General features: G+C 44.0%; 1 protein-coding gene across 2 annotated transcripts in view; it reads left to right on the forward strand.

The window, feature by feature from the left end:
- ADAMTS7 (ADAM metallopeptidase with thrombospondin type 1 motif 7) overlaps positions 1-14,300 on the forward strand; it is a 59,044-nt gene that overhangs the window by 21,538 nt on the left and 23,206 nt on the right. For both annotated transcript variants that reach the window (XM_070763026.1, XM_070763027.1), the window contains exons 9-15: positions 19-163; positions 1,431-1,523; positions 2,649-2,794; positions 4,449-4,618; positions 4,813-4,946; positions 6,731-6,851; positions 8,344-8,588. In XM_070763026.1, coding sequence (XP_070619127.1) covers positions 19-163; positions 1,431-1,523; positions 2,649-2,794; positions 4,449-4,618; positions 4,813-4,946; positions 6,731-6,851; positions 8,344-8,588 — 1,054 coding nt within the window. The remainder of the gene's footprint in view (positions 1-18; positions 164-1,430; positions 1,524-2,648; positions 2,795-4,448; positions 4,619-4,812; positions 4,947-6,730; positions 6,852-8,343; positions 8,589-14,300) is intronic.

Consider the following 14,300-nt stretch of genomic DNA (forward strand, 5'->3'; position numbering starts at 1 on the left):
TGATGTGTCTATTTGCAGCCGGGGCTGGGGGCTTTGCCTGGATGATCCCCCAGCCAAGGATGTGATTGACTTCCCCTCGGTTCCACCAGGAGTCCTCTATGACGTCAGCCACCAGTGCCGACTACAGTATGGTGCCTACTCTACCTACTGCGATGACATGGATGTAAGCGGCGGGGGGGGGGGGGGAACACGCTACGGAGGGGGTCATGATGCCCAGGGGAGAGCACACATCACCGTTCCACCTTAGCAGCCACCTCTGTGCCTCCTCCTGCCCTTTGCCAGTGGGAGGAGGAATTTATTTATTTATTTATTTATTCATTCATTCATTCATTCATTTATTCATTTATTTATTCATTTATTTATTTATTCATTCATTCAATCATTTATTTATTTATTCTTTTATTTATTCATTCATTCATTTATTCATTCATTCATTCATTTATTCATTTATTCATTCATTCATTTATTTATTCATTCATTCAATCATTTATTCATGTATTCATTTATTCTTTTATTTATTTATTCATTTATTCATTCATTCATTCATTTATTCATTTATTTATTTATTTATTCATTTATTTATTCATTTATTCATTCATTTATTTATTCATTTATTCATTCATTCATTTATTTATTCATTCATTCATTCATTCAATCATTTATTCATGTATTTATTTATTCTTTTATTTATTTATTCATTCATTTATTTATTCATTCATTCATTCATTCATTTATTCATTTATTTATTTATTCATTTATTTATTCATTTATTTATTCATTTATTTATTTATTCATTTATTTATTTATTTATTCATTTATTCATTCATTCATTTATTTATTCATTCATTCAATCATTTATTCATGTATTTATTTATTCTTTTATTTATTTATTCATTCATTTATTTATTCATTCATTCATTTATTCATTTATTCATTTATTTAATTCGATTTGTTTGCTGCCCCTCTCTGTGGACTCTGTGCGGCTCACAGCATATATAGTAGACATAACAATACAATAAATCCAATTAATACAATTTAAAAATTTTAAACATTTTTTAAAAAACATTCATTGACATTCACCCAATAAATTATGCTAAAAACACTCGTTGGTCAGGGGGAAGGTCTAATATCCCCAGGCCTGGTGACAAAGATGAATTTTTAAACTCTTGCGGAAGGCAAGGAGGGTGGGGGCAGTGCAAATCTCCGGGGGGGGAGCTGATTCCAGCAGGCCGGGGCCGCCACAGAGAAGGCTCTTCCCTTAAGTCCTTCCAACCGGTTATTGTTTGGTTGACGGGACCCCTGAGCAGACCAACTCTGTGGGACCTCACCGGACGCTGGGATTCGTGTGGCAATGTGCCCCAGCGCCACTTGCCGCTGCTCAGCTTCCCCACCCTGACCACAAATTCAGAGCCTTTCATTTCTGCCCGCAGAGTGTCTGCAACACCCTCTGGTGCTCTGTGGGGAACACGTGTCATTCCAAGCTGGACGCGGCTGTCGACGGCACCAAGTGTGACGAGAACAAGGTATTTCCTGTTTATCTACTCCGTTTGCATGCTTTCTCAGGTTGGCAAAGAACTGGGGCGAGTGACGGGACCTCACTCGGCTGCACAACAGCACTCGGGTCTCGAATGCGGGCTTGCGGATAGAAACATAGAAGATTGACGGCAGAAAAAGACCTCATGGTCCATCTAGTCTGCCCTTATGTTATTGCCTGTATTTTATCTTAGGATGGATATATGTTTATCCCAGGCATGTTTAAATTCAGTTACTGTGGATTTACCAATGACGTCTGCTGGAAGTTTGTTCCAAGCATCTACTCCTCTTTCAGTAAAATAATATTTTCTCACGTTGCTTCTTATCTTTCCCCCAACCCACCTAAGATTGTGCCCCCTTGTTCTTGTCTTCACTTTCCTATTAAAAACACTTCTCTCCTGAACCCTTTAACATATTTAAATGTTTCGACCATGTCCCCCCTTTCCCTTATGTCCTCCAGATTATACAGATTGAGTTCATGAAGTCTTTCCTGATACGTTTTATACTTAAGACCTTCCACCATTTTTGTAGCCCGTCTTTGGACCCATTCAATTTTATCCATATCTTTTTGTTAGGTGAGGTCTCCAGAATTGAACACAGTATTCCAAATACAGCGGGATCACAACCTTCCTCTTCCTGCTTGTTATTCCTCTAGCTATGCAGCCAAGCATTCTACTAGCATTCCCTACCACCTGACTGCACTGTTCACCCATTTGGAGACTGTCAGAAATCACTACCCCTAAATCCTTCTCTTCTGAAGGTTTTGCTAGCACAGAACTGCCCATACAATACTCAAACTGAGGATTCCTTTTGCCCAAGTGTATTATTTTACATTTGGAAACATTAAACTGCAGTTTCCATTGCTTTGACCACTTATCTAGTAAAGCTAAATCATTTGCCATATTACAGATGCCTCCAGGAATATCAACCCTATTGCACACTTTAGAGTGCTGGGATTGGCAGCCCAGTACTCTGGCCGTATGAGCCACTGCGCTCCTTTTAGCTGGTAGATTTTGATAGAGGGAACGAGATTTATAATAGGTGAAAAGATGGCCTGCCCCTTCAGGGGGGAGGGGCAGACCCCTTGGTCACTGATGGGCCTCTGCTTGTTTCAGTGGTGCTTCAACGGGGAGTGTGTGAGCGTCGGGTACCGCCCAGAGCCTGTCCATGGAGGCTGGTCAGCCTGGAGCGCCTGGGCAGCCTGTTCCCGGACGTGTGGGGCTGGAGTGCAGAACGCAGAGCGGCCATGCAACCATCCTGTGTAAGTGACTGGTCAACTGCCCAAGAAGCGGGTCCCGAAGGGAGTCCAGCTGCCCCGTCCAGCCCGCCTTCTGCTTCGGCCCCTTGACCGCATCTCTCTTTGCTTTGCCAAGGCATCCTTTGGCAGGCTGAATGCAGCCAGCAATCATGTGGCGCTGGGTTCCAAGAGCTCATAGGAGCAGAGGTACACATTTCCACACGGGGCGCTTGGCCCAAGGCTTTTTTTGCCCAGGGGACGTCCTGTTTCCAACCGACGTCGTGTGATTTCCCTGCTTCCCTTTCAAAAGAGCCAGTGCAGCTGTTTGGGTCAAGATCTGGGAGGAGATAGTTCAAGTCAGCCCAGCCCAGAATCCCGTGTCCAGTTCTGGTTGTCCCAATGGAAATAGGGTGCTAAGGAATTTGGAAGAGTGTAGGGAGGGGACCTAGAGGGTGAGGGGCTGGGTGGCTCGCCCTGGGAAGAAGGATGAAAGGAACTCGGTCTCTTCGGCCTGAAGAAGAGGGCAGGCAGGAGAGGGGGCTTCCAGTCCAGGAAGAGATGTCCCAGGGCAGAAGGATTGGAGCATTCCAAGAAAAGGCTGGTCAGCCACTAGGAGAGGTTCCTGCTTGGACATGGATGTATGTATGATTTTTCTTCCAGCAAGCAGAACCCAGAATCGGTGAGGAGGAGGGGAGAGTTGGCAGAACTTGTGGGCCATTCCTAGCCTCTCTTGCCCTCTGCCCTTCTCACATCCATCATCACAGCCGTTTCCTCTCTCCTGTCGAAGGGGGGGGGGCTGTCACAGGCTGGGGAGACTGGTTCAGTTCCTGCCAGGAAGCCTCTTTAGCCTCAGAGACCCCCTCTGAGAATTTAGCTTTAGGATTGCAGCACCTTCCCTGCTCCAGAAGGCTTCTCCAGGGTCAAGAGAGAGAAAGAGGGGAGAGAAAAAGGGAAGAGAGAAAGGAGAGAGCTGGGAGAGGAGAGGAAAGAGAGAAAGGGGAGAGAGGAGAGAGAAAGAAGAGTGGAAAGGGGGAGAGAGGGGGAAAAGAAGAGAGGAGAGAGAAAGGGGAGAAAGGAGAGGGGGAGAGAGAAAGAGAGGAAAAAAGAGGAGGGCAGAGAGAGGAGAGGGGAGAGATGAGAAAGGGGAGAAAGAGAGAAAGAGGAGAGAGGGCAGAAAGGGGAGAGAGGGAATGAGAAAGAGGAGAGAGGGAGATGAGAAGGGGGAAAGGAGAGAGGGGGAGAGAGGAGAGAGAAAGAGAGGAGAGAGGGGAGAGATGAGAAAGGGGAGAAAGAGAAAGAGGAGAGAGGGAATGAGAAAAAGGAGAGGGAGATGAGAAGGGGGAAAGGAGAGAGGGGGAGAGAGGAGAGGAGAGAGAAAGAAAGGAGAGAGGAGAGAGAGCATAAAGAGGAGAGAGGGAATGAGAAAGAGGAGAGAGGGAGAGATGAGAAGGGGGAAAGGAGAGAGAGGAGAGAGAAAAAGAAGAGAAAGGAGAGAGGGGAGAGAGGTGGGAGAAAGAGGAGAGAGAGAAGAGAAAGGAGAGAGAGAGGAGAGAGATGGAAAGAGAGAGACTCTCCCTTCAGTCTCCCGTCCAGCCTTCAACCTTTTCAGGGAAGCGAGATCAACCTGTTGAACTGGGTGGAGTGGTCCTGAATTGGTTTTTTTCTCTCTAATCCTCAGCCCCAAGTATGGCGGGAAGTACTGCCTAGGAGAACGGAAACGCTTCCGGGTCTGCAATGCACAGCCCTGTCCAGCAGACAAGCCCTCTTTTCGGCAGATCCAGTGCAGCCGTTTTGACCACCGGCCCTACAAGGGGAAGCTTTACAAATGGATCCCAGTCTCCACTACCAGTAAGCCCCTCTTGAGCCTCTGTCCAGGGTGAGGAGGGGGTGCTGGCTGGGGACTTCTGGGAGTTGAAGTCCAGATATCTTCAAGTTGCCACAGTTGGGAAACACTGCTTTGGATCATGTTTCTTAGTGGAGGGCCCGAGGCGAGAGGGGTGCTGGGCCCTCAGTCTCTCGCTCTCTCCTCCGGCCTCCAACAGGCAACCCTTGCGAACTGCACTGTCGACCACACAACGAGTATTTTGCCGAGAAACTCCGTGACGCTGCCATTGATGGAACCTCGTGCTACGAAGGGAAGAGCAGGCGGGACCGGTGCATTAACGGGATCTGTAAGGTAGGCCTGTGGGGCATAGTTCCCTCTAAGCTGAACAGTGAGCAATCGCTCACTTAAAAATCATCATCAACTCAGAGTTTTCCAAACCTGCCCAGAAGCCGAGAGGGAAAGAGTGAGAGGGAAGGAGAGAGAGAGGAAGAGAGAGAAACAGATAGAAAAAAGAGAGGAAGGAAAAGAGAAAGAAAAAGAATGGGAGTAAGGAAGAGAGAAAGAAAATCAAAATCTAGTTTGAAACTAGCCCAACTATTTAAGTGGCATTTTGATATTGATAGAGTTGCCCTATTATGAGCTCACTGTTATAGACACACAGTACAGTATTTTATTTTGAAATTCTCTGAGGCAAAACAGGGTGGGTTTTTATTCATTCATTCATTCATTCATTCATTCATTCATTCATTCATTTAATTAATTAATTATTTCCGTGCCGCCCAGTCCCAAAGGGACTGCCGCTCAGACACTATACTTTTCCGCCCACCCCCCCAAAAAATTAGAGGGAACAGTGCTGTGGGGGCTATTGTCTCCTCTCCTGGTAGGTCTAAAGTCCCATATCTTGAAGGTGGGTGGTGACATGGGCTTCCACGGCAGACTCCAAGGAAAGGAGGAGGCAGGGGTTGTGTCAGCGCCACTCGCTTCCTCTTGCTTAACTTGGGAAGAGCTGCCTCGGTTGCTCCAGCGGCCTACGTTCCGTGGGTCATCTGGGTTCGGTTTCCGTAATGCAGCGACCCAGAGGTGCAAACAAGGCAGCCTGAGGTTGCTGGATGTGACCCAAGGAACAGACAAAGCACGGTGGCTTTGCCCCTTCGTTGGGTGGCTCTTCCCAAGCAGACGGGGGGGGGCTGAAATGGAATCCCCCGCGACCCTATTTTTTATTATTATTATTATTTATTAGATTTGTATGCCGCCCCTCTCCGTAGACTCGAGGCAGCTCACAAAAGAGGACATAAGGAATTTTTTAATATTTTGTAAAGAAGAAGTAACATGCAGAAATGCTGATTAAAAAGACCTACATTCAACTAGATTGCTAACCCAGCACTTGGAGAATTTCCATCTTCATAAATATTTTATTTATTTTATTTATTTGTTTTGTCAAGTATGTATTGGTGATGTACAAAGATATATTATTATTATTATTATTATTATTATTATTATTATTATTAATTAGATTTGTATGCCGCCCCTCTCCGTAGACTCGGGGCGGCTCACAACAGTGATAAAAACAATACATAATGACAAATCTAATAGTTAGAATCTAAAATAGCAATTATACATATGAAAATCTAAAAGAGAAACCCCAGTAAATAAAAGTATACATATAGTCATATGGTGCACAAAAACTACATAGGCAAGGGAAAAGTGTCTCAGTTCCCCCAAGCTTGACGACAGAGATGGGTTTTGAGGAGTTTATGAAAGGCAAGGAGGGTGGGGGCAGTCCTAATCACCGGGGGGAGCTGATTCCAGAGGGTCGGGGCCGCCACAGAGAAGGCTCTTCTTTTGATGTTCCTCAGGCAAGAATAAGCACGGAGGGCTTTTGGATTTTGTCCATGCAGGTCACAAAAAGTCCCTGTTAGTCATCGGTGAGAGTGGAGGTTGGAGAGGACCTTTGGTTTTGGGGCTGCTCCTATGAGTAGGTCCACTACTGCATGGGGAACACAGCTGTTACTCTCGAGGGCGTGAGCAGGGGTGGTGAAAAGAGCTGCTACCAAGGCAGCTCGTGTTTCCTTGGGGAAGCCAGGTCTCTCCCAGAGGGGGATCAGGAGAGTCCCACGGCCTCCCATCTCTTTCAGAACATTGGTTGCGACTCTGAAATTGACTCCTACGCTGTGGAGGACCGGTGTGGTGTTTGCCAAGGGGATGGATCCACCTGTCGGACAGTGAAGAAGACCTTTGAGGAGAGCGAGGGGCTGGGTGAGTGCGCTTTCATTTCGGGGAGGCTGGTGCGGGCAGGAGACTGGATGAGTTCTTTCCTCCTCTGTAAAACAGACATTCTACATCAGCGATGGCGAACCTGTGGCACGAGTGGCACAGGTGGCGAGCGGAGCCGTATCGGCTGGCACATGAGCCATTGCCCTAGCTCAACTCCAACATGCGTGTCTGGGCTCGCACAGAGGCTCTGGGAGGGCGTTTTTGGCTTCCAAAGAGTCTCCAGGGAGATGGGGGAGGGTGTTTTTACCCTCCCCCGGCTCCAGGGAACCCTTTGGAGCCTGGGGAGGGCGAAACACAAGCCTACTTGACCCACCAGAAACAGGCCATTTCCAGCCTCCAAAGGGCCTTCGGGGGACAGGGGAAGCTGTTTTTGCCCTCTCCGGGCATTAGGTTATAATTCAATTCAATTTATTAGATTTGTATGCCGCCCCTCTCCGAAGACTCGGGGCGGCTCACAACAATAATAAAAACAATATTCCAGCAAAAACAAATCTAATATTAAAAAGCACATAAAACCCTATCATATTTAAATAATAATAATAATTAATAATAATAATAATAATTTATTAGATTTGTATGCCGCCCCTCTCCTTAGACTCGGGGTGGCTCACAGCAACAATAATAACAATATAATAAATCTAATACTTAAAAGCATATAAAACCCATCAAAAAATAAGGTCCAGGAGGGAAGTGTTTTTAATAGGAAAGTGAACACAAGAACAAGGGGACACAATCTGAAGTTAGTTGGGGGAAAGATCAAAAGCAACATGAGAAAATATTATTTTACTGAAAGAGTAGTAGATCCTTGGAACAAACTTCCAGCAGACGTGGTAGATAAATCCACAGTAACTGAATTTAAACATGCCTGGGATAAACATATATCCATCCTAAGATAAAATACAGAAAATAGTATAAGGGCAGACTAGATGGACCATGAGGTCTTTTTCTGCCGTCAGACTTCTATGTTTCTATGTTTCTAAAACCAGTTATGGCTGTGGGCACTTACGCATGCGCGATAACTTGCGCACACGCACTTTCAGCCCCCGAGGGAAAAAAAGTATTGCCATCACTGTTCTAGATTCCTTAATATTTTGAGCTGTGCTGTGACACAAAGGGTTTCGAACAAGTGAGGATGTGTTGGAGAGAAGTTTGAAATGCGGTGATCCCAAAGGATTTGAGCAGGAAGTGGATCTCATAGACGTAGCGGGGCTTCCCATGGAATCTGTGCTTGCCTATCGTCCTACGGAGGATTTCCTGACCTCCTGCAAGTTCCGTTGAACGGCCAGCTGCGTCTTTTTCCAGGGGTTGTTTGGCAGCCTTGAGAGCCATTTCCCTTTGGACTGGAAAGAAGCTCTTGGGAGACCTTCGGGAAGCTCCCTGTGTAGCCGTCAGAGAGAGGGGGCTCCCGCCACTGGCTGGGAACGAGGACTTTGCATTGTCGCCTGCTAGTGACCAGCGTTCACCATCCCAACAGGCTATGTCGACGTCGGCCTGATCCCGGCGGGAGCCCGTGAGATCCAGATCGAGGAGGTGGCTGAAGCAGAGAACTTCCTGGCTTTGAGAAGCGAAGACCCCAAGAAATACTTCCTGAATGGTGGCTGGACCATCCAGTGGAATGGTGACTACAAGGTGGCTGGGACCACTTTCACCTACAAGAGGATGGGGAACTGGGAAAACCTGACTTCTCCAGGGCCCACGGAAGAACCCATCTGGATTCAGGTAGTCCAAGGGAGATTGGCGGCTGGCCTCTTGTGCTGGAGGACGAGTTTAGGTCACTGTTTGGGCAAGGCAGAGGGCTGCCACAATGTTTGGAGCCATCGGTTCATTTTGCCTAGAGGACTCATGGACAACAGCAGTGGTGGCATTGTTGCAGAGGTGGGCTGCTAAGGTGGGACGGCGATGGGTGCTCGCCCCCGTGGCTCTGAGTGCTAATGGAGTCCAGCGCAATTATGCTACTACAGCTGGGCAGGGATAATTCTAAAGTAGTGTTTCCCAACCTTGGCAACTTGAAGATATTTGGACTTCAACTTCAAGCCCACCTCTGCAACAATGCTCACTTCTGTCACCAGGCGTGGGGTAATTAACCCCCCCTTTTCTGACTCCTATATTATGGCTAGTTGGATTGAGTGTGTATGACTGTTTAGTAGATTTTTTTATGATAATGTATTTTAAATTCGTTTTTTAATTTTTTAATATTAGATTTGTACTGTATTGTATTGTTGCTATGTTGTGAGCTGCCCCGCGTCTTCGGAGAGGGGCGGCATACAAATCTAATAAATAATAATAATAATTATTATTATTATTTATTAGATTTGTATGCCGCCCCTCTCTGAAGACTCGGGGCGGCTCACAACATAGCAACAATATTATTTTAATTAAATAATTTAATTAATTATTATTACTACTATTACTACTACTACTGTTGTTGTTGTTATTATTATTATTATTATTATTATTATTATTATTATTATTTTGCCAAGGACAGTACGGGCCCCTGTGAGGGGCTGGCTGGGGAATTCTGGGAATTGAAGTCCAAATACCTTCAAGTTGCCAAGGTCATTACCAAACACTGCTCTAGAGTATCAATGTCTCTCTTGTAGTCTGGTGACTAAAACTGAATGCAGTCCTCTAGGTGTGGTCTAACTTCTTCTTCAGCTTCTGCCCTGGTGGCCGACATATGATGGCCTTGAACTTTCAAAAGAATGCTTTCTGGCTGTCTCTGATCCCTCGTGAAATCACCCCTCCCAAATTCCCATAAACATCAGGCCTTCTACAGATAGCGTGGCAAGCTGTTGATTTATCACCAACTTATGCACCGGCTTGAAAGCCTGATAGCAGAACCTCCAGGTGCAAGCTTGATTATTTTGTTGGTATAACTAGCTCTCAGTGGCTCAGAATATCATTCACAAAACATTCACTACGTACAATCAAAAACTGAAAAACTCCTTACTAAAAAGAATGAAAACAAAAAGATAAAACTGGATTATTCATTTTCTGGAAGTCAATGAAAACTGGGCTTTTCCAAGGGAGGTTTGGAGGTTGAGCATTAGGCATTGTCTTTTGGGAGATTTGAAAATATAACATAATTTTTGTTTTCTACTGCTACATCTTTGCTATTGAGAGGCACCAAGAATTTTTCTGTAATTGTGGTATATAAATTTGATAATTAACTAATTAATTAACTAATTTCTGTATTTATATTTTCCACTGCTATTAACTCTGACCGTCACTTATAGTTTTCCTGTTTGTTTGTCATAATTCCATCCATTTGTACCTTTGTTCCCACGTTTGGTAATATTCTGAACCGTTTTGGCCTCTTAGTTCTAATGTCAATTTGTCCATCTCGGAGCAATCAAAGATTTAATCGATTGTTACTTTTTCTAGAGGTATCCACATATTTTTCCAAAATTGCGCAAAGACAATTCTAGCTACAGTCGTTATATGTAATATCAGGTATTTTTCCCCCTTGTTATAATTTTTTTTAAAGATTCCCCATAACTCTGGTGTGAATTCTACTGTTAAATGCATAATTTCCTCAAATCATTAATGTATTTTCTTCCAGAGCACAACCAACTACATGTGGAAGAAAGTACCTTTAGATTTCTTACATCGCTAATAATTTGGATTAAGTTTTGCCAATTGGGTAGGTGCCAGGTGCCATCTCTAGCACATCTTAGGAAAGGAAGTGATTTATGAGATTCTTGGTATTGGTCAGCTCTCTTCCACCCTATCAGCGTTTTAAATAGCATCTGAGAAATAAACCAAGTCCCAGTCCAATTCTCTCAATCAGAGCTTGATTTATTAACAGAACCATGTTAGCTACGCCATTGTCATTCCGATTCTGAATCCTTCCCAGAATCCCACCTAGGTTAAGGGTCATCTATATAAGGGGAGATTGTGATCCCCTTATATAGAGCGCTGGTGAGACCACATTTGGAGTACTGTGTTCAGTTCTGGAGACCTCACCTACAAAAAGATATTGACAAAATTGAACGGGTCCAAAGACGGGCTACAAGAATGGTGGAAGGTCTGAAGTATAAAACGTTATCAGGAAAGACTTAATGAACTCAATCTGTATAGTCTGGAAGACAGAAGGAAAAGGGGGGACATGATCGAAACATTTAAATATGTTAAAGGGTTAAATAGGGTTCAGGAGGGAAGTGTTTTTAACAGGAAAGTGAACACAAGAACAAGGGACACAATCTGAAGTTAGTTGGGGGAAAGATCAAAGGCAACATGAGAAAGTATTATTTTACTGAAAGAGTAGTAGATCCTTGGAACAAACTTCCAGCAGACGTGGTTGGTAAATCCACAGTAACCGAATTTAAACATGCCTGGGATAAACATATATCCATTGTAAGATAAAATACAGGAAATAGTAAAAGGGCAGACTAGATGGACCATGGGGTCTTTTTCTGCCGTCAGTCTTCTATGTTTCTATGTTTCTATGTTTCTATCCCCCACACCCACAAGTTCATCACGAGAACCAGTCTGTGTGCAGGGGCTTATCAACTTCCTCTTCTCATCAGTTGAGGCAGAACAAATGGTGACCTTGGCTTGGAGAAAGGAATCTTTGGTTGTGTCTAGTAACTTTCCCCTCTGACTACTCATTACCCCTCCCATCCCCCCTTGTGTTGTGTCAGGCTGAACTCTCTAACTCCACATGAAGACTTCAGCCTGACACACCCACTAACTCGTCCGGCTGTTGCCCTGGACTCTGGAATGCTTTTTTTAAAAAAAAAAAATTTAAAAATAATTTTAAATGTTAAAACATACATACTACATACGTACAACATAAAAACAGTGTCCTGTGAAGCTGCACCCATCACCTGACAACATACATATATACCCCACCACCAATTGGAGGGTCTGTACTAACATCTTTAATATTCTTCTAAGCTGGAATCTGCGTTCTATTTACATATCAAAGAGTGATTCTAATTTATTCTTTATGGCTAGATCACAAATTCTACTTGTCATATAACCTCTCACCATTTCCCATCGCTCCATCAGTTTTTTCAGTTTATTTTCATTGTACATATTCATCCTTACCTCCCTAATTTCAAAGCAAATGTGGTCCACCATGTACCGATACCAATTCTGTATTGTCCATTTTGCTGCTTCTTTCCAGCCCAATACAATTACTGCTTGAGCGCTTTCCAATGCTGCTACTTTTATTTCTTTAAATTCTCTTAAGTCTCCCTTTTTTACCAGTACAGTGGTACCTCGAGATACGAGTTTAATTCGTTCCGGACCTGGGCTCTTAAGTCGAGCAGCTCTTATCTCGAACGACTTTTCCCCATAGGAATTAATGTAAATAATTTTAATTGGTTCCAGCCCTCAAAAAACTCACAAAGTTAGTCTAAATTATGCAGAAAGACATGTTTTTAATGAAGAAATGTACATGTACATATAAATGAATAATGAAGTTTCTTTCACTTAACTTGTAAACTTTCTTAAACTTTTAAATTTACATATGTTCAACTTCTCTGCCACCCAATCCTGTAGGACAGAGGTCCCCAACCCTTTTTGCACCAGGGACCGGCTTTAAGCGATCAAGAGAGGAATGGGTGAATGAATGGACGGAGGGTGGGAAGGAAGGAAGGAAAGAGGGAAGGGACAGGAACAGAGGAAGGAAGCAAGGAAACTTATGAAAGGGGAGAGTAAGAGAGGAATGAGTGAAGGGAGGGAGGGAGGGAAGAAGGTGGGAAGGAGAAAGAAAAGAAGAAATAGAGGAAGGGAAGGTAAAAGAGAGAAAGAAAAAGAGCAAGAAAGAAAGAAAGAAAGAAAGAAAGAAAGAAAGGGGGAAAGGACAGGAACAGAGGAAGGAAGCAAGGAAACTTATAAAAGGGGAGAGTAAGAGAGGAATGAGTGAAGGGAGGGAGGGAGGGAAGAAGGTGGGAAGGAGAAAGAAAAGAAGAAATAGAGGAAGGGAAGGTAAAAGAGAGAAAGAAAAAGAGCAAGAAAGAAAGCTGCAAGCACCCCCCCGAGCCCCCCAGGCCGGCTGCAACCTTTTAAAACACGCGCGCCGCTTCGCAGCTGTCTCCTGAAGCCGAACGCGGAAGTTAGCGTTTTGCTTCAGGAGACAGCTCCTTGGCGCTTGTATCTCGAATTTGGGCTTGTAAGTAGAACAAAAATATCTCTCCCCTCCCAGCTCTTATCTCGAGTTGCTCTTAAGTAGAGCAGCTCTTATGTCGGGGTTCCACTGTACTGCCATTTCTTTTGTAATTGTCCAATTAATATTTAACATCCTGTTCATTTCATCTTGCACTACTTTCCAAAATTTCTGTACTACTAAGCACTCCCAGAACATATGTATGAAAACTCCTCTCTCTTGGCATCCATGCCAATAGGTGCCTTTCCCCTTCTTCTGAAAATATGCAAGTTGTGTTGGTGTATAATACCACTTATGTAAAATTTTCCTTCTCATTTCTCTAACGCTTGTATTCTTTATTTTCTGTATATTTTCAACTATATCTTTCATCTCCCTTTCGTCTATTTGTACTTCATTTTGCCACCATCTAGTTAATCCTTTTATCACACTCTCTTCCGCCTGTGATAACATTCTGTATATATTACTCGCTTGTGCTTTTATGTCATCCAATTTTTCTTTTAATATTTTTTCCAGCTGAGTTTCTTCTTTTAATAATGTTTCTTTATTCTCCCTTTCGTTCAATTGTTTACTTATTGCGTTTATCTGCAACCATCTCTGTTGGCCCAACCACCTTTCTAAATGAATTCTACTAACTCTTCCATCCTTCTCATATAACTGTTCTATTCTGGTTATCCCTTTATCATTCCATTCCTTTGGACTCTGGAATGCTTTGGAGAGGAGCTCCAGCCACTCCGAGACATTCAGTCCGGGCATCAGCAAGAGTTTAACCCTGCTAGAACAGGTCCTTCTCGGCTTCCCCACTTTCTTGGTGTGGATTTGAGTTTTGGTGAAAAGCCTTGGAACCAATGAGACTGGCTTCCCCTCTCCTCACCCTCAGGAAGAGAGTCACATCTTCCACTTAATTCGCCTTCTCTTTCCGTGTTTATCTTGTGAAAAATACCTCACGGGTCAAAGGATCACGTCCCGCTCAGGAAATGTGAAGGTGCATGAACTCATGTGATTAGATCGGGTCCAGTTTTCTGGGAAGCCTATTGTACATTTTGTAGAGTGCTATGCAGATGGATGGCCCTGAGGGAAATCATAAGATATCCTTGGGTAAACTACAGGGAACATTTCTTGAGGCCTGGAAGGGAGACCGTGTTGGGAAGAGGCTCAAGTTAGTTCCTTCCTGACTCAATGGGGTAAAGAAGAAAGGGTGGAAAAACACAAGATTCTGTTACCAGAGCCTGTCTCAATAAAGCCAATGACTCTAAAGTGTGCAGTAGGGTTGATATTCCTGAAGGCGTCTGTAATATGGCAAATGATTTAGCTTTAAA

The sequence above is a fragment of the Erythrolamprus reginae genome, chromosome 10, assembly GCF_031021105.1.
Source record: "Erythrolamprus reginae isolate rEryReg1 chromosome 10, rEryReg1.hap1, whole genome shotgun sequence".
Taxonomy (NCBI): Eukaryota; Metazoa; Chordata; class Lepidosauria; order Squamata; family Dipsadidae; genus Erythrolamprus; species Erythrolamprus reginae.